Here is a 23,087-nt window from a genome sequence, read left to right as displayed (position 1 = left end):
GAGCTCCGAGACAGGATTGTGTCAAGGAACAGATCTGGGGAAGGGTACCAAAAAATATCTGCAGCATTGAAGGTCCCAAGAACACAGTGGCCTCCATCATTCTTAAATGGAAGAAGTTTGAAACCACCAAGACTCTCCCTAGAGCTGGCCGCCTGGCAGAAATGAGCAATCAGGGGAGAAGGGCCTTGGTCAGGGAGGTGACCAAGAACCCAATGGTCACTCTGACAGAGTTCCTCTGTGGAGATGGTTGTCCTTCTGGAAGGTTCTCCCATCTCTGCAGCACTCCACCAATCAGGCCTTTATGGTAGAGTAGCCTAACAGAAGCCAGTCCTCAGTAGAAGGCACATGACAGCCCACTTGGAGTTAGCCAAAGGGGACCTAAAGGACTCTCAAACCACGAGAAACAAGATTCTCTGGTCTGATGAAACCAAGATTGAACTCTTTGGCCTGAATGCCAAGCGTCATGTCTGGAGGAAACCTAGCACCATCCCTACGGTGAAGCATGGGGGTGGCAGAATCATGCTGTGGGGATGTTTTTCAGCGACAGGGACCGGGAGACAAGTCAGGATTGAGGGAAAGATGAACTGATCAAAGTACAGAGTTTTAACCTTGTTGAAAACCTGCTCCAGAGCACTCAGAACCTCAGACTGGGGTGAAGGTTCACCTTCCAACAGAAAAGCAACCCTAAGCACACAGCCAAGACAATGCAGCAGTGGCTTTGGGACAAGTCTCTGAGTGGCTCAGCCAGAGCCCGGACTTGAACCCGATCAAACATCTCTGGAGAGACCTGAAAATAGCTGTGCAGGAACACTCCACATCCAACCTGACAGAGCTTGAGAGGGTCTGCAGAGAAGAATGGGAGAAACTCCCCAAATACAGGTGTGCCAAGCTTGTAGCATCATACCCAAGACGACTCGAGGCCGTAATCGCTGCCAAAGGTGTTTCAACAAAGTACTGAGTAAAGGGTCTGCATACTTATGTAAATGTGATTTTCAGTTTTTGCTTTGCCATTATGGGGTATTGTGTGTAGATTGTTAAGGGGAAAAATCTATTTAATCAATTTTAGAATAAGGGTGTAACGTAACAAACTTTGGGAAATGTCAAGGGCCTGAATACTTCCCTAATAAATCAAACTGTTGATTTAATTTTGGATAAATTATTTGCCTTCTGTAAGTATAAGAAACATTGCCCTGTGCCTTGAAATTTCATTACCAAAATCCCACATTTCTTTGAGATATTTACACATTTCTCTCCCTAATGCCACCTCTCTTTTCCTTTACTGTAATGAGCATCCTTACCCACTGAGCACCGACCAATGGACCCATGGACCTTGAGAAGTAGTTGAAATTTGGTCAGTCCCCCCTGGCCTTGATTTCAACGCACACAGACATCATTTTTTGTTATGGTCCGGTGTTCTTTTTCAACATCCACAGATGTTGATTTTTGGTCTGGTTCAGACCAGCCTTGATTTGGTCAAAACCTAGACCTCCATGATTGGTTCAGATTTGGTCCGGACCAGACCAAATCTAAACCAATCGTAGACGTCTAAGTTTTCACAAGTTTAGAGAACACAGTACAGTAGAGTACAGTAAAGTTTTTAAAAAAGTTGAATATTGCTGTACTGCTGTATGTACTCTACTGTTCTCTTCTGTACTGTACTCTACTGAGCAATTCAGCCCAGTGTCGTTACCATGGAATTGACCTATACATTCCTTAGCTGGATTACATGTGTGGTAAAATATATTTGTGAAACTCAGTATCTGATAATGCCGTTAAAGTTGACAAGACAACAACAACTAACCATGACATATTGGGTAAATCTTCAAGGACATAAGGTTACACATCCTACAAAAATAGTGCTCCTAGAGTGCTGGGAGCATGAACAAGATCTGAATACAAGTTTTGTGTGGATAGGTAATGGCATGAGCCATGGCGACAGAGATGGGACTGTTTGGGAAGGAGTTCAGCCCCTCTGTGGTTCTTCCTGCTATCCCACCTTGGTTGCTCACTAAGTCAATTATAAACCTAGGGTTTCTTGAGAGGGTAAGAGCTGATGAGGAAGGAGTAGATCCAGTAAATATTGTAAGTGAACATTTAAGAACTCAGTACTATGGTGTCTTGAATATATGCACTGATGGGGGCGGGGAGGTCCTCTGGTCAAGAGAGAAAGTGTAATCACAAGACTAAGACTGGGACACACAACAGTATATTGAAATTGGTAGGAAAACATTGACTGGGAAGTGTGACCACTGTCAGGAGGAGATTGAGACAGTGGAACATGTGCTATTTCAGTGCCAGCCATATGGGAGGGAAAGGGAGAGATTGTTATCAGATTTAATGAGTTGAAGAGCCAAGCATAAGTGAACTGCTGAGAAAATCTTCAGGGGGTATAAGTAATTATGTATTTCGTTTCGCATTTATACCTTTCCTGTCTGGTCCACACTCCAGGCCAGTTGGTCGTGGTCATACACTTAAAGATGTCTACCAACAGCCATATACAAACCACAGAAGAAGTATCTGGTAAAGTTTTCTTGTTCAGCACGGTAGTCTTTTGCTGTGACACATCGAAGCGTACATGCTGTAGCGGCTTCCGGTTGCAGGAGAAACATTGGAAATGTGTTCTGGTGTTTACACGTTTTCACACAAACAATAAAAATCATGGAAATCCTTGGAGAGGAGTTTGGAGATATGACTCACCAGCAGCTCGCGGCTCCTGTCAATACTATAGAGGTAATTATATTGTTGCATTAGCACAATAGGATGACTGGGCGAACAGATAAGCGGGAGTGGTGTGCAGTTTGCACATTGCAAAACGTGTTGTTTTCATTTTCAATGTAACGTTAGCGAACGCATGTAGTTTTTAGCTAAGTTAGCTAGCTACTTGCCTAGAAACCCGACGTTGAATTGCATTGAGTTCTAAGGCAGAAATCTGCGTTTGAATCAGGAAAGCTCCCTCACGACCTTTACAAGTCAGAATTAAGTGAAAATGCCCGAGATGCCGGTGTTTGGAGGATATATTGGCACGGGTGTTAGGCCCTTGACGATGTCGAGTACCGGCAAACCGTGCCAATATATCCTCCAAACACCGCATTATCACTTTTGTACAACGGGTTACCAACATTCAAATAATGATTGACAGATTTGGATTAAAATAGTTATATTGATGAATTTGTGGGTAATATTTCATCCTTCCACAATATATAGTCACGACACAAATCTAGCGTTGCTACCCAAGCCGGCTGGTCGGTCGTGCTAAAGGAATAACAGCAAAGTAGCCGTATTTGTTTAAGCTGTTTTCTAGTGACATTTATTTGGATACATCGATAACAATGAGCTAATGGGGCGCAATTTTGCCTGGCATCGAAAATGTGCTCACTCGTCACTGGACACTGTTGTTCAGAGAAGCTAGCCAACAACTCAGTTAACACAATCACTTCAAACTGAAGCTGGAAAGACTGCAAACTAGATGCCCTTGGTTGGGTTCATTTGACCTTTTTTCAATTTACATTTCTTTGTACAGTCGTGGCCAAAAGTTTTGAGAATGACACATTCATTTTCAAAGGTTGCTGCCTCAGTGTCTTTAGATATTTATGTCAGATGTTACTATGGACTACGGAAGTATAATTACACGCATTTCATAAGTGTCAAAGGCTTTTATTGACAATTACATGAAGTTGATGCAAAGAGTCAATATTTGCAGTGTTGACCCTTCTTTTTAAAGACCACTGCAATCTGCCCTGGCATGCTATCAATTAACTTCTGGGCCATATCCTGACTTGGCAGCCCATTCTTGCATAATCAATTCTTGGAGTTTGTCAGAATTTGTGGGTTTTTGTTTGTCCACCCGCCTCTTGAGGATTGACCACAAGTTCAATGGGATTAAAGTCTGGGGAGTTTCCTGGCCATGGACCCAAAATATCAATGTTTTGTTTCCGAGACACTTGGTTATCACTTTTGCCTTATGGCAAGGTGCTCCATCATGCTGGAAAAAGGCATTGTGCGTCACTAAACTGTTCCTGGATGGTTGGGAGAAGTTGCTCTCGGAGCATGTGTTGGTACCATTCTTTATTCATGGCTGTGTTCTTGGGAAAAATTGTGAGTGAGCCCACTCCCTTGGCTGAGAAGAAACCCCACACATGAATGGTCTCAGGATGCTTTACTGTTGGCATGACACAGGACTGATTGTAGCGCTCTCCTTGTCTTCTCCGGACAAGCTTTTTTCCGGATGCCCCAAACAATCGGAAAGGGGATTCAGAGAAAATGACTTTACCTCAGTCCTCAGCAGTCCAATCCCTGTATCTTTTGCAGAATATCAGTCTGTCCCTGATGTCTTTCCTGGCGAGAAGTGGCTTCTTTACTGCCCTTCTTGACACCAGGTCATTCTCCAAAAGTCTTCGCCTCACTGTGCCTGCAGATGAACTCACACCTGCCTGCTGCCATTCCTGAGCAAGCTCTGTACTGTATCCCGCAGCTGAATCAACTTTAGGAGAAGGTCCTGGCGCTTGCTGGACTTTCTTGGGTGCCCTGAAACCTTCTTCACAACAATTGAACCACTCTCCTTGATGTTCTTGATGATACGATAAATGGTTGATTTAGGTGCAATATTACTGGGAGCAATAACCTTGCCTGTGAATCCCTTTTTGAGCAAAGTAATGATGACGGCATGTGTTTCCTTGCATATAACCATGGTTGACAGAGGAAGAACAATGATTCCAAGCTCCACCCAACTTTTGAAGCTTCCAGTCTATTATTTGAACTTTACCATCATGACAGAGTGATCTCCAGCCTTGTCCTCGTCAACACTCACACCTGTGTTAACGAGAGAGTCACTGACATGATGTCAGCTGGTCCTTTTGTGGCTAGGCTGAAATGCAGTGGAAATGTTTTTGGGGGATTCAGTTCATTTGCATGGCAAAGAGGTACTTTGCAATTAATTGCAATTCATCTGATCACTCTTCATAACATTTTGGAGTATATGCAAATTGCCATCATACAAACTGAGGCAGCAGACTTTGAAGATTAATATTAGTGTCATTCTCAACTTTTGGCCACGACTGTGTATATCCATAAAAATGGATGCCAGCTGATTCATGATTTCGGCTGCCTGCCTATCTGTCTCCAGACTCGTTCATTATTTGGGACAGCTGGAGATCGAATTTGAATATTGAAACAATGTCGGAGAGACGGACAGCAAGGTTTATACAATTCTCCCCTGTTGAAAACTAAATGTTAGTCTAAAAGAATTGTGAGAATGTCTAGATGGTTTTTATAGTGGAGATCAAGTATATAAATTGCTGGGCTGATGCGACAGTGGATTGCGCAGTCAGATGGAACAGAGTAAATAGGCATTTTAATGTCAAAGATTCAGCTGGTGATAATTTGTGGAATTAACACCGTCTGGAATGTGGTTTTAGCCAATCAGCATTCCGGATTAGACTGAAAGATGAGGGCCAAACGTTTAGAAAGCTGTATAGTAAGAGATGATTATTGACGTTTTAAAACAGTGTCGGGATTGTAGTTCGCATGAGCCAGGCGAAGCTAATGGCTGAACTGTAGGGAGAAGGCAGAATGCCGCCTAGGGAGCCAGCTAGATACCAACTCCTAGCTACACCCTGATGTGTATTATTGTTTCTTTACTTGGATCTCTTTTTTTTCCATAGGAAAAATGGAAACTATTGCCAGCTTTTTTGAAGGTAAGGAAGAGTTTTTGCTATTTCTACTATATAGTGGATATAGCAAATGATAGTGAATTCCACATGCACCCGGATAATTGTCTTTCACTTCATTCTTCACTTTTACTGTCTCTTTGCCATCTCTAGTCCCTCTATTAATGTCTGATATTTCAGGTGAAAGGTCTGGTGAAACAGCACATTGACTCCTTCAACTACTTCATCAATGTGGAGGTAAAGCAACAGTTTCATCACTTGGTGTAACATAAGGATAGAAATATAATGTATAGAATGGCCACATGAAAAAAACATATCAGCAGTTTACGCTGGGCTGAACCAGAATCTGGGCTTACAGAAGACATTGATATGGTGAATCTCCTTTAAGCCCAGGAAGTAGCCATTCAATTTGTCAAGCTTAATGTCAAAATACGTTCGTTACTCACAAAATACGGATTTTCGATTAGCAACTATAGTCACTTACTGCTATCACGGTCGGTATGTAATCCAAAAAAGGTCTAAATGAAAGGTTACATGCAACTGAAAAAATGCCTCTTCGGCACCTCTGTAGTGAGCTGGAGACTCATGACCTGTGCATGACAGTAAGGTTACACCGCCAATGTAAATTGCTCACGTCCCAAGGATCCCCAATAGCACAAACCTTAGTGCTATGCACATGTTTTAAGTCTTCAACAGCTTGGAGGTGCCGAGGAGGCATTTTTTTCAGCTGCATGTAACTTTGTATTTAGATCTTTTTTGGAAGTACACACTGGCTGTGACTGCAGTAAACGACTATAGTTGCTAATCAAAACTCCATAATTGGTGAGTAAGGAACGTATTTTGACATTAAGCTTGAAAAGCTGGTGAATGGCTGTTTCCTGGGCTTAAAGGAGTTTTGCCATATCAGAGTCTCTTGTAAGGCCAGATTGTGGTTCAAGGCCTACTTCCATATGGCATTATTTTGCACGTGTACCCAAGCTATGTCTAAATTTGAGCATTTGTGTGGTTTATTACAGATAAAGAAGATAATGAAAGCAAATGAAAAGATCACAAGTGATGCTGATCCCATGTGGTACCTAAAGTAAGCTGCTGGTCCTACTCCCTATACATGCCATCCAACAACAACAAACATTGGTGGGAATGCGATGTTGCTGGTTCAAAGCCTTCTTAGACCAGCAACTTTTTACTTACAAGGCAGACACGCAACAAGCAGTCAAGACTATTGTTTTGAAGAATGTGCTTACTTAAAATCCATGGCAAACTACACTATCTTTTCTAAAACTAAAATAACACCAACGTCCCATTTCCAGGTACCTCAATATATACGTTGGCATGCCTGATGTTGAAGAGAGCTTCAATGTAACCAGACCAGTGTCTCCACACGAGGTGAATCTAGTCTGCTTCCCCTTCCCCGCAAAAATATCACAAACCATTGCATTATAGTGTCACACAGTTGAATAGTCTCTGTGCTTAACTAGGAGGACATTACAATATATACATATTGGGTCTTCCTCAACCCACGGCTGAATTTTAGCACACATTTGTGAATACAACTCATTGAAGCCACATCGTATCCACCAGTGTCGTCTCAGGGACATGACCTACTCTGCACCCATCACAGTGGACATCGAGTACACCCGTGGCAGTCAGAGAATCATCCGCAATGCTCTGCCCATCGGAAGGTACTGCTCTCTCCCTCTCTGCAAGCCCTCTCTTTATCACACTATGGGGAAGGTACTAACCAGTTCTTACCTCACTGAAGTTCAGTGCTTTGGCAGTACATGTTTAACTTCCTATAGAATATGTATTGTTTGCACCACTCTCTCTGAGATTTTCCTACTAACAGTGTGTTGAACTATATTCTACCCAGGATGCCCATCATGCTGCGCAGCTCTAACTGTGTCCTTACGGGGAAGACGTCCATGGAGTACTCCAAACTCAACGAGTGCCCTCTGGACCCAGGTAAGCAACACCTAGCTGAACACCTTTGCATGGGCGGGGGGGGCACTCTTCTCCTGGAGGGCCACCTGCAGTATGTGAAGACTTGTTCCGATTTTCAATTTAGACCACATTAGTCTAACCAGGTGTGTTAGAGCTGGGATAGATCAAAAACATGCACACAGTGGCCTTGTAGGACCAGAATTGCCCATCCCAAGAATGATTGCTGTAGTGCCGAGCATCAGAATGCAAAGGTGTGAATTTGTGTCCTTGTCTCTACATCCATAGGGGGCTATTTCATTGTCAAAGGTCAGGAGAAGGTCATTCTGATCCAGGAGCAGCTGTCAAAGAACCGCATCATTGTGGAACAGGACAGGAAGGGGGCAGTAGGAGCCTCTGTGACCAGGTGATGTCACTCGTATTTAGAATGACTCGACCCGATTGTTAGCCTCCCTACTTAGGCTCCAGCTGCAGTTTGGTGGAAACACTTTGCTCTTGTTGGTATTTTCATACTGTTAGGTTCTAATTATTAGAGTAACAACTCGACAGACACTATGAAAGCTTAAACCAAGTTTATTCATCCCAAAGGGTCAAACGGCTGTACAGATGACGACGTGTTCACACAAGCACTGATATTTAACCCTTTCTCCTCTGCTGAGTCTCCTCCTACACATCTGAACAGCCAATGCATCTCTGTTGCTAGACAGAACCTTAGTGATATCTGTTCTTCCTCACTTCATCTGACCTGACCTTTGCCCCAAAGTGCTCACTCCTCCCCAACTCACGGCTGTCATGGTGACTGGTACGAGACGGTGTCTCTTCTCCCAGAGGATTCCTCCCAAAGGATCCCTGATGGCTTACATTAACATATCCTGACATAATGTAAACATTATACATGACCCTCTCTCCCTCAGTGACATGAATAAGTATATTTCATATTCTCAGAACCCAACAATACCTACTTTGTTTCAGGATTGATGCAGTTTATTGTTTTCTCATGTATTGCTTACTTGAGTGCTTTATCATTGTAAGACTGTATACTCTATCCGCATGTGTTTATCCAACCCTCAGTTCACTAACCACCATTCTCCACTCATGCTTTGTCATGAGGTTACAGTTCCACCCATGAGAAGAAGAGCAGGACCAATATGATCGTTAAGCAGGGACGCTTCTACTTAAGACACAACGCACTGTCAGAGGATGCCCCCATTGCCATTATATTCAAGGTAAGAATTTCAAGTCCACATGGTGGCACTGTTCGACTACAGAATATGACTACAGTCTGACTACAGAATACAGATAATGCCAGCCTCTGCCACCTCTCTAACCTGTTCAGCGTTGTTGTTCAATGTGTTGGTAGTGGAACCCACTTGTGCTACCAATTAACAACTAATTAGCTGATATGAAATTAGCTAATCTACTATCAAAATCAGTTTATGGACATGCTGCAGCCATTAGCTCTGTGTAACAATTGCTTCTAATTTGAGTTCAAAATTAGATTTGCTTCATTCAAGCAACAGCAGAACACAATTTTACTGAAATGTTTGTGTGATTACATTTGATTTTAAGACCCAACAAGATTATTTGTCATGTCACCTGTGCCAAATACAACCTTTATAGTGAAATGCTTACTTACAAGCCCTTAACCAACAATGCAGTTCTAAGAAAAACCATAAAGAATACAGAAAATAACAAATAATTAAAGAGCGGGGGGTACCAGTACAGAGTCAATGTGCAGAGGCAGGGGTGTCTGTAATTATGTACATGTAGGTAGAGTTATTAAAGTGGATGACAGAGTAGCAGCAGCGTGCGTGTGTGGGGTGGGGGGGGGGGGGGCAGCAATACAAATAGTATGGGTATCCATTTGATTAGCTGTTCAGGAGTCTTATGGCTTGGAGGTAGAAGCTGTTTAGAAGCCTCTTGGACCAGGACTTGCCGCTCCAGTACCACTTGCTGTGCAGTAGCAGAGTGAACAGTCTATGACTAGGGTGGCTGGAATCTTTGATGATTTTTAGGGCCTTCCTCTGACATTGCCTGGTATAGAGGTCCTGGATGGCAGGAAGCTTGGCCCTGGTGATGTACGCACTACCCTCTGTAGTGCGTACATCACCAAGGCTGAGCAGTTGCCATACCAGGCAGTGATGCAACCCATCAGGATGCTCTCGATGGTGTAAAACTTTTGAGGCTCTGAGGACCCATGTCAAATCTTTTCAGTCTCCCGAGGGGAATAGGTTTTTTCGTGCCCTCTTCACAACTGTCTTGGTGTACTTGCACCATGACAGTTTGGTGATGTGGACGCCAAGGAACTTTAAATCAAATGTATTTATAAAGCCCTTCTTACATCAGCTGATATCTCAAAGTGCTATATAGAAACCCAGCCTAAAACCCCAAACAGCAAGCAATGCAGGTGTAGAAGAACGGTGGCTCGGAAAAACTCCCTAGAAAGGCCAGAACCTAGGAAGAAACCTAGAGAGGAACCAGGCTATGAGGGGTGGCCAGTCTTCTTCTGGCTGTGCCGGGTGGAGTTTATAACAGAACATGGCCAAGATGTTCAAATGTTCATAGATGACCAGCAGGGTCAAATAAAAATAATCACAGTGCTTGTCGAGGGTGCAACAGGTCAGCACCTCAGGAGTAAATGTCAGTTGGCTTTTCATAGCCGATCATTCAGAGTATCTCTACTGCTCCTGCTGTCTCTAGAAAGTTGAAAACAGCAGGTCTGGGACAGGTAGCACGTCCGGTGAACAGGTTCCATAGCCGCAGGCAGATCAGTTGAAACTGGAGCAGCAGCACGGCCAGGTGGACTGGGGACAGCAATGAGTCAGAGAGGGAGCCTGTCTGTCAAAATACTCCAGATATAACCGACTAACCCTAGCCCCCCCCCCAGGCAGGATATAACCCCTCCCACTTTGCCAAAGCACACCCCCCACACCACAAGAGGGATATCTTCATCCATCAACTTACCATCCTGAGTCAAGGCCAAGTATAGCCCACAAAGATCTCCACCATGGCACAACTGAAGGGGGGGGGGGGGGGGGGGCGCCAACCCAGACAGGAAGATCACCCCCCTTAAAGAAGGCATGGAAGGGCACCAGTAAGCCAGTGACTCAGCCCCTGTAATAGGGTTAGAGGCAGAGAATCCTAGTGGAGAGAGGGGAACCGGCCAGGCAGAGACAGCAAGACGGTTCGTTGCTCCAGTGCCTTTCCGTTCACCTTCACACTCCTGGGCCAGGCTACACTCAATCATAGGACCTACTGAAGAGATTAGTCTTCAATAAAGACTTAAAAGTTGAGACCGAGTCTGCTTCTCTCACACGGGTCGGCAGACCATTCCATAAAAATTGAGCTCTATAGGAGAAAGCACTGCCTCCAGCTGTTTGCTTAGAAATTCTAGGGACAATTAGGAGGCCTGCGTCTTGTGACCATAGCGTACGTGTAGGTATGTACGGCAGGACCGGGAAGATGGGTAGGAGCAAGCCCATGTAATGCTTTGTAGGTTAGCAGTAAAACCTTGAAATCAGCCCTTGCCTTAACAGGAAGCCAGTGTAGAGAGGCTAGCACTGGAGAAATATGATCAGTTTCGTTTTGTTCTAGTCAAGATTCTAGCAGCCGTGTTTAGAACTAACTGAAGTTTATTTAGTGCTGTAGCCGGAGAGTAGAGCATTGCAATAGTCTAACCTAGAAGTGACAAAAGCCTGGATACATTTTTCTGCATCATTTTGACAAAGTTTCAGATTTTTGCGATGTTACGTAGATGGAAAAAGGCTGTCCTTGAAACAGTCTTGATATGTTTGTCAAAAGGCAGATCAGGGTCCAGAGTAACGCCGAGGTCCTTCGCAGTTTTATTTGAGACTACTGTACAACCATCAAGATTAATTGTCAGTTTCAACAGAAGATCTGTTTCTTGAGACCGAGAACAAGCATCTCTGTTTTGTCCAAGTTTAAAAGTAGAACATTTGCAGCCATCCACTTCCTTATGTCTGAAACACAGGCTTCCAGCGAGGGCAATTTTGGGGCTTCACAATGTTTCACTGAAATGTACAGCTAGCTGTGTGTCATCCGCATAGCAGTGAAAGTTAACATTATGTTTCCGAATGACATCACCAAGAGGTAAAATATATATATATTTATTTATTTATTTGTGTGTGTGTATATATGTATGTATGTATGTGTGTATATATATATATATATATATATATATATATATATATATATATATATATATATATATATATATATATATATATACACATACATACACAAATAAATATATATATATATATATATATACATACACATACATACACAAATAAATATATATATATATATACATACACAAATAAATATATATATATATATACATACACAAATAAATATATATATACATACACAAATAAATATATATATATATATATACACATACATACACAAATAAATATATATATATATATATATATACATACACAAATAAATAAATAAATAATGTGTGTGTGTGAAAACAATAGTGGTCCTAAAACGGAACCTTGAGGAACACTGAAATTCACAGTTGATTTGTCAGAGGACAAACCATCTACAGAGACAAACTGATATCTTTCCCAGCAGATAAGATCTAAACCAGGCCAGAACTTGTCCGTGTAGACCCAAAGAATGTGATGATCGATGGCATCAAAAGCAGCACTAAGGTCTAGGAGCACGAGGACAGATGCAGAGCCTCGGTCTGACGCCATTAAAAGGTCATTACCACCTTCACAAGTGCAGTCTCAGTGCTATGATGGGGTCTACAACCAGACTGAAGCGTTTCGTATACATTGTTTGTCTCCAGGAAGGCAGTGAGTTGCTGCGCAACATATTTTCCCCAAAAAATTCAGAGGAATGGGAGATTCGATATAGGCCGATAGATTTTTATATTTTCTTGGTCAGGGTTTGGCTTTTTCAAGAGAGGCTTTATTACTGCCACTTTTAGTGAGTTTGGTACACATCCGGTGGATAGAGAGCTGTTTATTATGTTCAACATAGGAGGGCAGCTCTTTCAGTAGTTTAGTTGGAATAGGGTCCAGTATGCAGCTTTAAGGTTTAGAGGCAAGGATTATTTTCATCATTGTGTCAAGAGATATAGTACTAAAACACTTGCGTGTCTCCCTTGATCCTAGGTCCTGGCAGAGTTGTGCAGACTCAGGACAACTGAGCTTTGGAGGAATACACAGATTTTAAAGAGGAGTTTTTAAATTTGCTTTCTAATGATCATGATCTTTTCCTCAAAGAAGTTCATGAATTTATCACTGCTGAAGTGAAAGCCATCCTCTCTTGGGGAATGCTGCTTTTTAGTTAGCTTTGCGACCGTATCAAAAATACAAATACAGCCCCGTCGATGAGAATGGGGTCGTGCTCGCTAGGTCCTCCTTTTCCTGTAGTCCACAATCATCTCCTTTGTCCTGATTGCGTTGAGGGAGAGGTTGTTGTCCTTGCACCACACGGTCAGGTCTCTGACCTCCCTATAGGCTGTCTCATTGTTGTCTGTGATCAGGCCTACCACTGTTGTCATCAGCAAACTTAATGATAGTGTTGGATGGAGTCTTGTCTGTCTGTGCAATGATGAGTGAACAGGGAGTACGGGAGGGGACTGAGCACACACACCTGAGGGGCCCCCGTGTTGAGGATCAGCGTGGCAGATGTTTTTTTACCTATCCATACCACCTGGGGGGGCGGCCCGTCAGGAAGTCCAGGATCCAGTTGCAGAGGGAGGTGTTTAGTCCCAGGGTCCTTAGCTTCTTGATCAGCTTTGAGGGCACTATGGTGTTGAATGCTGAGCTGGAGTCAATTAATTGCATTCTGACATAGGTGTTCCTTTTGTCCAGATGGGAAAGGGCAGTGTGGAGTGCAATAGAGATTGCATCAGATCTGTTGGTGCAGTATGCACATTGGAGTGGGCCTAGGGTTTCTGGGATAATGGTGTTGATGTGAGTCTTTCAAAGCATTTCATGGCTACAACTGTGAGTGCTTTGGGTCAGTAGTCATTTAGGCAGGTTACCTTAGTGTTCTTGGGCATAGGGCCTATGGTGGTCTGCTTGAAACCTGTTGGTATTACAAACTCCGACAGGGAGAGGTTGAAAACGTTGGTGAAGACACTTGCCAGTTGGTCAGCGCATGCTCGGTGTGCACGTAGTCTGTAATAGTTTGCAAGCCCTGCCACATCAGACGAGCGTCAGTGCCGGTGTAGTACGATTCGATCTTATTCCTGTATTGACGATTTGCCTGTTTGATGGTTCGTGGGGAATATCGGGATTTCTTATAAGCTTCCGGGTTAGAGTCCTGCTCCTTGAAAGCGGCAGCTCTACCCTTTAGCTCAGTGTGAATATTGCCTGTAATCCATGGCTTCTGGTTTGGGTGTGTACGTACAGTCACTGTGGGGACTGTACGTACATTTAAAGTTGTCCCAGCTTTCAGTCTTCCAGTCTTACAGATTTGGACATCTGTCACTCAATAAGGTCCATATCCGTGACTCCAGATTAAAATGTCTCTATTAACCTGTTGGCAGCAGTGTCATCAATGAGTTTCCCCTTGGACAGCCCACTCCAAACAACATGTCCAATGTGGCAATGTAGCATTTTGAGTTTGTCTTTTCACCAGTGTGGTGTGTTGGCCTTGCTGGTTTGTTTCTCCTGCCCTCATGCATCCTGAGTGAATTCCTCCTGGCCCTCGTTGCTTTCTGCAACGCTGCCGACCAGCATGGCCCAAGATGCATTGTGGGCCAGCCAGCCCCAATCCCACAGCTCCTCATTAGCATAAGCAAAAATCAGAACCTTGTGACTTCTGCCTCATCTCTTTGCTTGTCTGTACTTGTCCCTTTATCTCCTCCATCTTCCAGCCACTCCTCTTTTCTTCTCCCATCCTCTTTGTTAAGTCCTTTATACCTCTTTCTCTTCCACGTCATCATTCTTTCACTTGTACCTCTCCACCATATGCCCTCCTTCAAATTACCCCACCCCTCCATACTTCCCTGATACCTCTGTCATCCACCTCAATCCTCACCCTTAAACCTCCACCTCCTCCTATTCTGCCCTCATACCTTCCCTCCCACATTTCATCTCCTTTATATCAAACCCTCTAATAATAGAATGTCCTCCTGTACCTCAACCCCCTCTATCCTCCTCACACAGGCTATGGGTGTGGAGAGTGACCAGGAGATAGTGCAGATGATTGGGACGGAGGAGCACGTCATGGCTAACTTCTCCCCCAGCCTGGAAGAGTGCCAGAAAGCCCAGATCTTCACTGAGATACAGGTACGTGATTCCCTCTCTTCCTTCTCTGGAACCTGCTTCAGTCTGAACCTATGTCAGAGGTTTCTAAATCACACTGACCTGGGAGGAACAGGTGATACATGTAACTTAAGTTGTTAGCATGTTGTGATGCCCAAACCAACTCAACAAAACTTTAAAAACTTTTAATCAATCCCTTTTTCAAGTTACTTTGAGATGATTTTGGAATGAATTACATGTTTAGCATTGTTATTTGGGGTACATTGACAAAGTTAAGTTGGTGACAGTGGTTAGGTAAATAAACCCAAAGCATGGATTGCAGTCTCTCCTTTGTCCTGTTCTTTCAAAGCAAGGAAAAGTAATTTTGTGATTTGAGTGAACTCTGACAACTAGTGAATGCATGGCTTTACTAGGCCTTTTCCCCTGACCATTTGACCTGATTATATTGTCTAAGGAGTAGGACTTGACTGTTTCAAATACCCAGATTTTTTAACAGCTCTCAATAGAATGTGTTGATGTCTTGAGTTTGGGACACAGCCTTTGTAATGCCTAGCAATTAAAGAATATTCCGCCTCATCAAGTCATTACTTAATAGGCCAACATGTCCTCTTTGACATGTGTTGTTGAATGCAGTGGACCAATTTGTCTGAAATTAACACCCTTGTCTAGCAGGAGGAACCAGCAATGCATTGATGAGGGCCATATTAGCATCCTAGCAATGGCCTTTGGACTAGATTTGAATGCATTTTTTTCATGTCTTTTCAGTATTATTATACCTCTGATGTGCGATACGTCAAGCTAAGCCTCAGTAGACCTATAAAATAGATATTAGCCCAGGGGTGGGCAAACCTGTTGGATCCAGAGTCACATTGAAACTTTGAAATTCAACAGAGAGCCATGCACATTTTACCCATGTTTTTACACATGAACATAAACTGTGATTCTGTTCTGAGTGACTGCCTTTGCCATTATGGTAGCATAATACACAGGTCAGGGTGGCATGCCTCTTCACTGGTGTCCTCAGAAGCCAATAGTTATAGCCTGCAGGGTGGGTGGTCTGGAGGATGCGCTCAGTCTCACTGACCTCTGACCTTCTCTAGAGCATGACACAGAAGATCACTGACACAGGTGTGATAGTTGTGTGCATAAGGGCTGACTCGTATCCGGTTGTGGCTTTTTGTGATTCACTTGACCCGCTACAACTCTGTGTTCATTTGGGTCTTTTTCTTCTCCACACAATGAACGTGCATGTCACACATTTTTCATCACTTTGGAATTACGTCTCCAGTTATTTTTAAGTTTGTCTCTTTGATCTGAGAGAGTTTTTTATTAATGGTGTGCAGTTAAAGATGTTGTATTCTCATCCCTCTGTGTTCCCTAGGCTCTGAAATACATTGGGAATAAGGTGCGGAGACAGCGCATGTGGGGTGGGCCCAAGAAGACCAAGATGGAGGAGGCCAGAGAGCTGTTGGCTTCCCTCATCCTCACTCATGTACCTGTAAGTGCTGTCAGATTGACCACACCAAAAAAACGCTTTATACACACCTCTCTGGCCCGGGATTTACTATGGAAAGATCAGTAGTATCAGGTGTTGATAGGGTTAAAGCACTATGCTCACCATACCATAAGATGATTTAGTTTTGTCACCTGTATCCTTATCTAGTCTTTATTAATATGGCTATGAGTGGACACATTTGTAAGGTACACACTTGTGTTAACATGATTCAGTGACTTTACTACCAGGGTTGGGGTCAATTCAGGAAGTGAACTAAAGTTCAAATTCCAGTTTTCCTCAATTCTCTGAGAAGAAACTACAATTTCAGTTTACTCCCTGAATTGACATAGGAATGGGATCGACTCAAACCCTGTTTTCTATTCCACCTCCAGGTGAAGGAGTTTAACTTCCGGGCCAAGTGTATCTACCTAGCGGTGATGGTGCGCAGGGTGATCCTAGCCCAAGGAGAGAACAAGGTGGATGACAGAGACTACTATGGCAACAAGCGCCTGGAGTTGGCTGGACAGGTGAATGAATACGTCTCGGTATCCTCTACTGTAGCTCCATCTGAAGCACCAGTGTCTGTTGGTCTCTATCTTAATATAACCTCTGTCCTCCTGACCCCTTACGCTACATTGAATGTCCCATGGAATAATCACAAGTACGCTAAATAGAACTCCTGTGACCCTCTGTTTTTAGTTTACACCCTCCGTTAGTGGTCTCCAGCACATTGTCTGTGCGAACAGTCCTATGGTGACCTACTCTATCACATCGGGAGGTGCAGAGTTACCTGAGTACATTTGCCTGTGCAGACTTCCTTTACCACATTTGCCTGCACAGCCTTCCTCCAGCACAGTGGCCTACAGTATGCAGCTCCACAGTTTGCTATGTTTTACAATTATCAAGTCCCATTCGTAGCCTGATTTTTAGATGTGTCCATGTAAACAGGATTATTAGGGAATTCTTTCTTCTTGCAAAGCAAAAGCTTTACTCAAACTATTATATTAATCTGAGTATTCACAATAATCAGATTATTGTGTGCATGTAACCGTACTGTGTCCAGAGTCTCTTCATCCCACAGAGGTTTTAATCCTTTCTTCCTCCCCAGTCAAAACAATTCTCTATATGCAGTGCTTCGTACTTCTCTGAGAACTGATCCCAGGCCTGTGCTAATCGATACGGACTCTAATCCAGTCTCCCCGTGCCCTGATCTTTCACCTGTCTGTCACCCCTCTCCCTCTATTAATTCCCACTTTGTTTTTGCCTGTTTTGTTTTCTTCCTCATCCCTCTCCGCCTCGCTCTGTATTCCCGCCTCGGCTGGCGTTGTCAGGGGGGAGAGATACGCAGCAGCAGCACCAAAATCCCAGGGCCGAGGAAGCGGAGGCATTTTTCCGAGCCTTGACAAAGGAATGGCCGCCTTGACTGGAGCGATTGAGCTAATCCTACAGGCCCCGGCTCTGATAATGTAATTACGGCTGTCTTAAGGCCTTTAATTTCCCCCCACCCGACCTTCTGTGATTGAGGAGGGGGGCGCAGGGCCTCCTTTCAATAGAGAGCTTAAGTACTCACAACGCCCAGCAATCTCTCCTCTCTCCAATTATGATTCCCTGACATTCAGCTAATTGGCCCAGCTGTGCGACAGAAGCTGTTTTTCTTTATTATACATTTTGCCAGGACTGCATGTTTGTTTTGATGTATGCAAATTTGTTGGGGGTTGAGAGAGTGAGAGAGGTGCCCCACTAAAGGCCTTACTGAGGAGAGAGACCTGGGAGAGAGGCCAGGTCAGGCTTATCTCAGGGTTGGCACACCTGGTTATTAAATCTGTCTCCCAGGACCTGGTCATTGTCTCTGAGCTGATAGCGGAGAGGAACAGAACAGCTGTGTGCAGAAGCCAGGAGAACAGAGGGTTTGCCTTGTCTGTGTCTCCAGGGGATACGACTAGCTCTCCGAGTATTGTTATTTCACGTCTAGAGACTCGATGTTTCCACTGTGTCAGTTTTGCCTTTTAGATCACAGTGACTTTTATGGATGGAGGACCTGATCTTAGATCAGCACTCCTACTCTGAGACACTTAATACGTATTGTTCTGACTGTACTACTGACAATCTCTCGCCCCACCTGGCTAGCTGCTGTCTCTGCTGTTTGAGGATCTCTTTAAGAAGTTCAACTCCGAGCTGAAGAAGATCTCAGACCAGATCATCCCCAAGCAGCGGGCGGCACAGTTTGACATTGTCAAACACATGCGCCAGGACCAGATCACCAACGGCATGGTCAACGCCATCTCCACCGTGAGTGCTGCTCTCCGCCCCATTTCAAGCTCTGGTCCTTTATGCCAGACAGTGCATAGGTATCCATACGGATTGACGTATGTCAAAAGGGCATTCTAGGTTGTCAGGTTTTTTTGCATCCAATTTTGAATGAAATGTTTATGTACCTTACACGAGTGTGAGGTCTATTCTTTCATTTTTGTAAATATCATGAAGATATTGTGTAAAAGCTGATGCCACAGTGAATTGCAGTTAGGGACATCAATCAATATAAGGTGTTTATTTTTAAAGCCATTTTAACATCAGCAGTGTTGTCACACATGCTAAATATATTTATTGCTCCAAGCAGTTGACCTGTCTCTCTCTCTCTGTGCCCCCCAGGGGAACTGGTCCCTGAAGAGGTTTAAGATGGACCGTCAGGGTGTGACCCAGGTGCTGTCCCGTCTCTCCTTCATCTCTGCTCTGGGCATGATGACCAGGATCTCCTCCCAGTTTGAGAAGACCAGGAAGGTCAGCGGACCCCGCTCCCTGCAGCCCTCCCAGTGGGGCATGCTGTGCCCCTCCGACACTCCTGAGGGAGAGGTGAGTCAGAGGGATACACAGACAGACAGTCACATACATACACATTGGCAAGCATACACACACACACACCCACACACGCAATCACACACACCATGGCCTGCATAAACTCCATACACACACCCACCGTGGCCTGCATAAACTCCATACCCCCACCCACATTGGCCTGCATAAACTCCACACCCCCACCCACCGTGGCCTGCATAAACTCCACACCCCCACCCACCGTGGCCTGCATAAACTCTACACCCCCACCCACCGTGGCCTGCATAAACTCCACACCCCCACCCACTGTGGCCTGCATAAACTCCACACCCCCACCCACCGTGGCCTGCATCAACTCCACACCCCCACCCACCGTGGCCTGCATAAACTCCACCCACCCACCGTGGCCTGCATAAACTCCACACACCCACCCACCCACCGTGGCCTGCATAAACTCCACACACACACTCGTGCAAACACTCCTACTGTGTGAAAACTGTCTGAAATTTGAACTGCAGCTCACAAGGTGTTGTGGACAACCCTAACCCTAATGCCAGTTTTCACCCAGTTCTAGGTGGTGTTGCCTTGGCCTGTGTATAACAGGTTCTGACCAGTTGTTGTGTTGTGTCCTAGGCATGTGGTCTGGTGAAGAACCTGGCCCTGATGACCCACATCACCACAGACATGGAGGACGGCCCCATCGTCAAGCTGGCCTTCAACCTGGGAGTGGAGGATGTCAACCTGCTGTGTGGAGAGGAGCTCTCCTACCCAAGTGTCTTCCTGGTCTTCCTCAATGGTGACTGCACGCACACAGTTGCACATACACACCAGGCATCCAGAGGCATACACATAAGTGCTTGTTACATATAATCAGCAGTAGGCTTTCAATCCAGGATGGTTGTTGCTGTTGGCTTTTCCCTTGTTTGATTACTTAAATCTTAAGCCTTCCTCTGCTTTTCAATACAATGCCTCAAACATGAAGGGAAAGAACATGGAACGTCCAGTTTCCGGAATGCATATGTTGTGCTTAATGCAGTGTGTTTTGATGATAAGCTATTCAGTTAGTGCTACTAGTGCGCTATGAGAAAGACTGGACTGGTTCCTTTAATTAGTGTCTGTTTTTCTAGCCAATGATAACTGTCAAATTATGTTGACTGACTAACCAGGCTTTATTAATTAGTAACAGCAGGTGTCATAGCACCAGAGTGCTCGCAAACCCTTCCACACTGTGGCTCCTCCGTTTCTTCAAGTTTCATATTATTCCCAGATCCTCTGCTGGAGTCTGTGGCCCTGCACACATCGGATTTATTCAGTGACAAGCTCCAAGTCCTGGATTATGCATTATTTCTGTGTGTGGGTGTGTTCATCTGTAGTCCAGGGGGGACTGCAGAGGCAAATGTGCATATTTAGAGAAATGTTGATCCTTTCATTGTCCCTGTCAAATAACCCCTAATAAAGTCAAGTCCGTAAGTATTTAGTGTAAGGCGCTCTGTGCCTCAAAGTCAGTCTCTCTGGGTGTGTCCATCCTTCACAGGTAACATCCTGGGGGTGATCCGGGACCACCAAAGGTTGGTGTACACCTTCAGACTGATGCGACGGGCTGGATTCATCAACGAGTTTGTGTCCATCTCTACCAACCTAACCGACCGCTGTGTCTACGTCTCCTCAGATGGCGGACGCCTCTGCAGGTAGGGGCACCAGGGACGACATGACACCCCGCCACTGTCTGTGCATGGAGCAGAGTTATAACACAGCCTGGGTTCAGCACCAAAACGTTTTCAACACATTCTGAAGGTTTTTTAACTGATGTTCTTGCTCCTGCCAGACCGTATATCATTGTGAAGAAAGGACAGCCAATGGTTAAGAACAAACACATCGAGGAGTTGACCCAGGGATACAGGTGGGCTCCGTTTTATCTCATACAGCTAACATTATTCAATACAAAGAAACTAGCATCTGCCACCAATGAATTTAGCTTGTATATGATTGGATTTTAAGCTCAGCCCAGTGTACTTGCTAGAGGGTCAAAATGTTTACATTAGTGGTGGACGTTGTGGGCTTTTTGAAATGCTTGTGTTGATGATCTTTCTGTTTTGTTGCTGTCAGAACCTTTGAGGATTTCCTCCATGAGAGCCTGGTGGAGTACCTGGACGTGAACGAGGAGAATGACTGTCAGATCGCCCTCTATGAGCACATGATTAATAAGTAACTTCTGGCCATGGCTCTATACTGTCTGACACGTTAGGCCCCTCTGGTCTAGTTGTTTTCATATGCACTCAATATAGTCTCTGCTGCTGGATGTAATTCTCAGTCCCAATGTTCTTGTTTTGTACGTAGGGATACTACACACTTGGAGATTGAGCCCTTCACACTACTAGGGGTCTGTGCTGGTCTGATCCCCTACCCCCATCACAATCAGTCCCCCAGGAACACATACCAGTGTGCTATGGGCAAGCAGGCCATGGGTGAGACACTTCTCCAGTTCTACAGACTCGCTGGTTCCTCTGCTTCGATCTGTAGAGGGTGGCTGTTTTTAAGCTGCACCTTTGATCAGGCATCAGGACTCCTCAGACATCCTCCACGGGAGCAGTGTGTACCGATGTGAACACATTTCTTGTCAGAATGCACTTTGTGTGATGGAGTGTTTTTGTATCTGCACATGGACATCCAAACATGAGGTGCCTACGTAGGCCCTCCATTGTGTCCTGTGTGTGCAGAGGCCTTTCCCTGCTAGTCACCCAGTGTCATTAGCAATTCATTGTGTCTGCTGTTAAGTGTGCTCAGGGGGTCAGTGTGCTCAGCTGCGAGGGAGAGACCACAGAGGAGCCCAGGAGCTCCCTGAACCAAAACTTCTCCAAATCACTCCACTAGCATTCACACGAGCCCAGTCACCCCCATCCCCTCCCTCCATTCACCCCCACCCCCCTCCCTCCCCATCTTTACACAAAAACACTGCGACTAGGACTATATTTGGCCTAATATCCTCTGCTGTGTCTGTTTTGTGTGGCCAGGCCTATACATGTGCTAATATGTGTGTGTGACCAGGGGCCTATTATCACAGGGCTCTGTTGCCTAATTGTGAAGTAATAGCATTTGACAAATGTCAAGGCCTCCAGGGAGGCCAGCCATTATTCCATGGCCTGCCCGTCTTCTCTCCACTGTGTTTGTACCAGGGAGCTGGCCCTGGCTCAACCCCGGCCTCTGGAGAAGCAGGATTAAAAACCACTCGTCCACTTTTAGGATACTCTCTGATGTGATACACTGTTTGGTTAAGACGCACACGCAATGGAGTAAATCTGGGATTTAAATATGTTTCCTTAAATTTAAAATTAGTAATTACTTTTGTTCAGTTGCTCTTAAGATATACTGAATGAGTTTTGAATGATTTCTCAGACAATTGAGTAATCAGATATTTTACGTTTTGAAGAATACATTTTAAAAAGTCCATTGTAATTTTATTTCCATGGTTTCTCCTGTCAGGTACGATTGGCTATAACCAGAGGAACCGTATAGACACTCTGATGTACCTGCTGGGCTACCCTCAGAAGCCCATGGTCAAGACTAGAACCATAGAGCTGATAGACTTTGAGAAGCTGCCTGCGGGCCAGAACGCCACAGTGGCTGTGATGAGCTACAGCGGCTACGACATAGAGGACGCTCTGATCCTCAACAAGGCCTCTCTAGACAGAGGTGAGTTACTGATCTATGTCTATAGGCTAAGAAGGAAAATTTGACGAAAAACTAACAATGTACTCTCAATACAATGTAAAGTGTTTAAATTACAAGTGTCTAACTTCTTGGCTGCTGGCCTCCTTGGCTGCTGGCCTCCTGGCTGCTGGCCTCCTGGCTGCTGGCCTCCTGGCTGCTGGCCTCCTGGCTGCCTGGTCTCCTGGCTGCTGC

At 44.7% G+C, this 23,087-nt stretch overlaps 1 protein-coding gene across 1 annotated transcript in view; it reads left to right on the top strand.

Moving 5' to 3' along the window:
* The first annotated feature begins 2,523 nt into the window (after positions 1-2,523).
* The window catches only part of LOC110497820 (polymerase (RNA) III (DNA directed) polypeptide B), a 42,196-nt gene continuing 21,632 nt past the window's right edge, over positions 2,524-23,087 (top strand). The window contains exons 1-20 of the mRNA XM_021574233.2: positions 2,524-2,730; positions 5,661-5,693; positions 5,847-5,903; positions 6,683-6,747; positions 6,977-7,052; positions 7,248-7,348; positions 7,537-7,628; positions 7,893-8,010; positions 8,722-8,830; positions 14,762-14,884; positions 16,242-16,358; positions 16,748-16,882; positions 18,483-18,644; positions 19,005-19,205; positions 19,821-19,983; positions 20,722-20,875; positions 21,013-21,087; positions 21,294-21,392; positions 21,525-21,652; positions 22,668-22,877. Coding sequence (XP_021429908.1) covers positions 2,659-2,730; positions 5,661-5,693; positions 5,847-5,903; positions 6,683-6,747; positions 6,977-7,052; positions 7,248-7,348; positions 7,537-7,628; positions 7,893-8,010; positions 8,722-8,830; positions 14,762-14,884; positions 16,242-16,358; positions 16,748-16,882; positions 18,483-18,644; positions 19,005-19,205; positions 19,821-19,983; positions 20,722-20,875; positions 21,013-21,087; positions 21,294-21,392; positions 21,525-21,652; positions 22,668-22,877 — 2,290 coding nt within the window. The 5' untranslated portion in view covers positions 2,524-2,658. The remainder of the gene's footprint in view (positions 2,731-5,660; positions 5,694-5,846; positions 5,904-6,682; positions 6,748-6,976; positions 7,053-7,247; positions 7,349-7,536; positions 7,629-7,892; positions 8,011-8,721; positions 8,831-14,761; positions 14,885-16,241; positions 16,359-16,747; positions 16,883-18,482; positions 18,645-19,004; positions 19,206-19,820; positions 19,984-20,721; positions 20,876-21,012; positions 21,088-21,293; positions 21,393-21,524; positions 21,653-22,667; positions 22,878-23,087) is intronic.

This window comes from Oncorhynchus mykiss, chromosome 2 (genome assembly GCF_013265735.2).
Source record: "Oncorhynchus mykiss isolate Arlee chromosome 2, USDA_OmykA_1.1, whole genome shotgun sequence".
NCBI lineage: Eukaryota > Metazoa > Chordata > Actinopteri > Salmoniformes > Salmonidae > Oncorhynchus > Oncorhynchus mykiss.
This window is presented reverse-complemented; position numbering and strand designations above follow the sequence as displayed.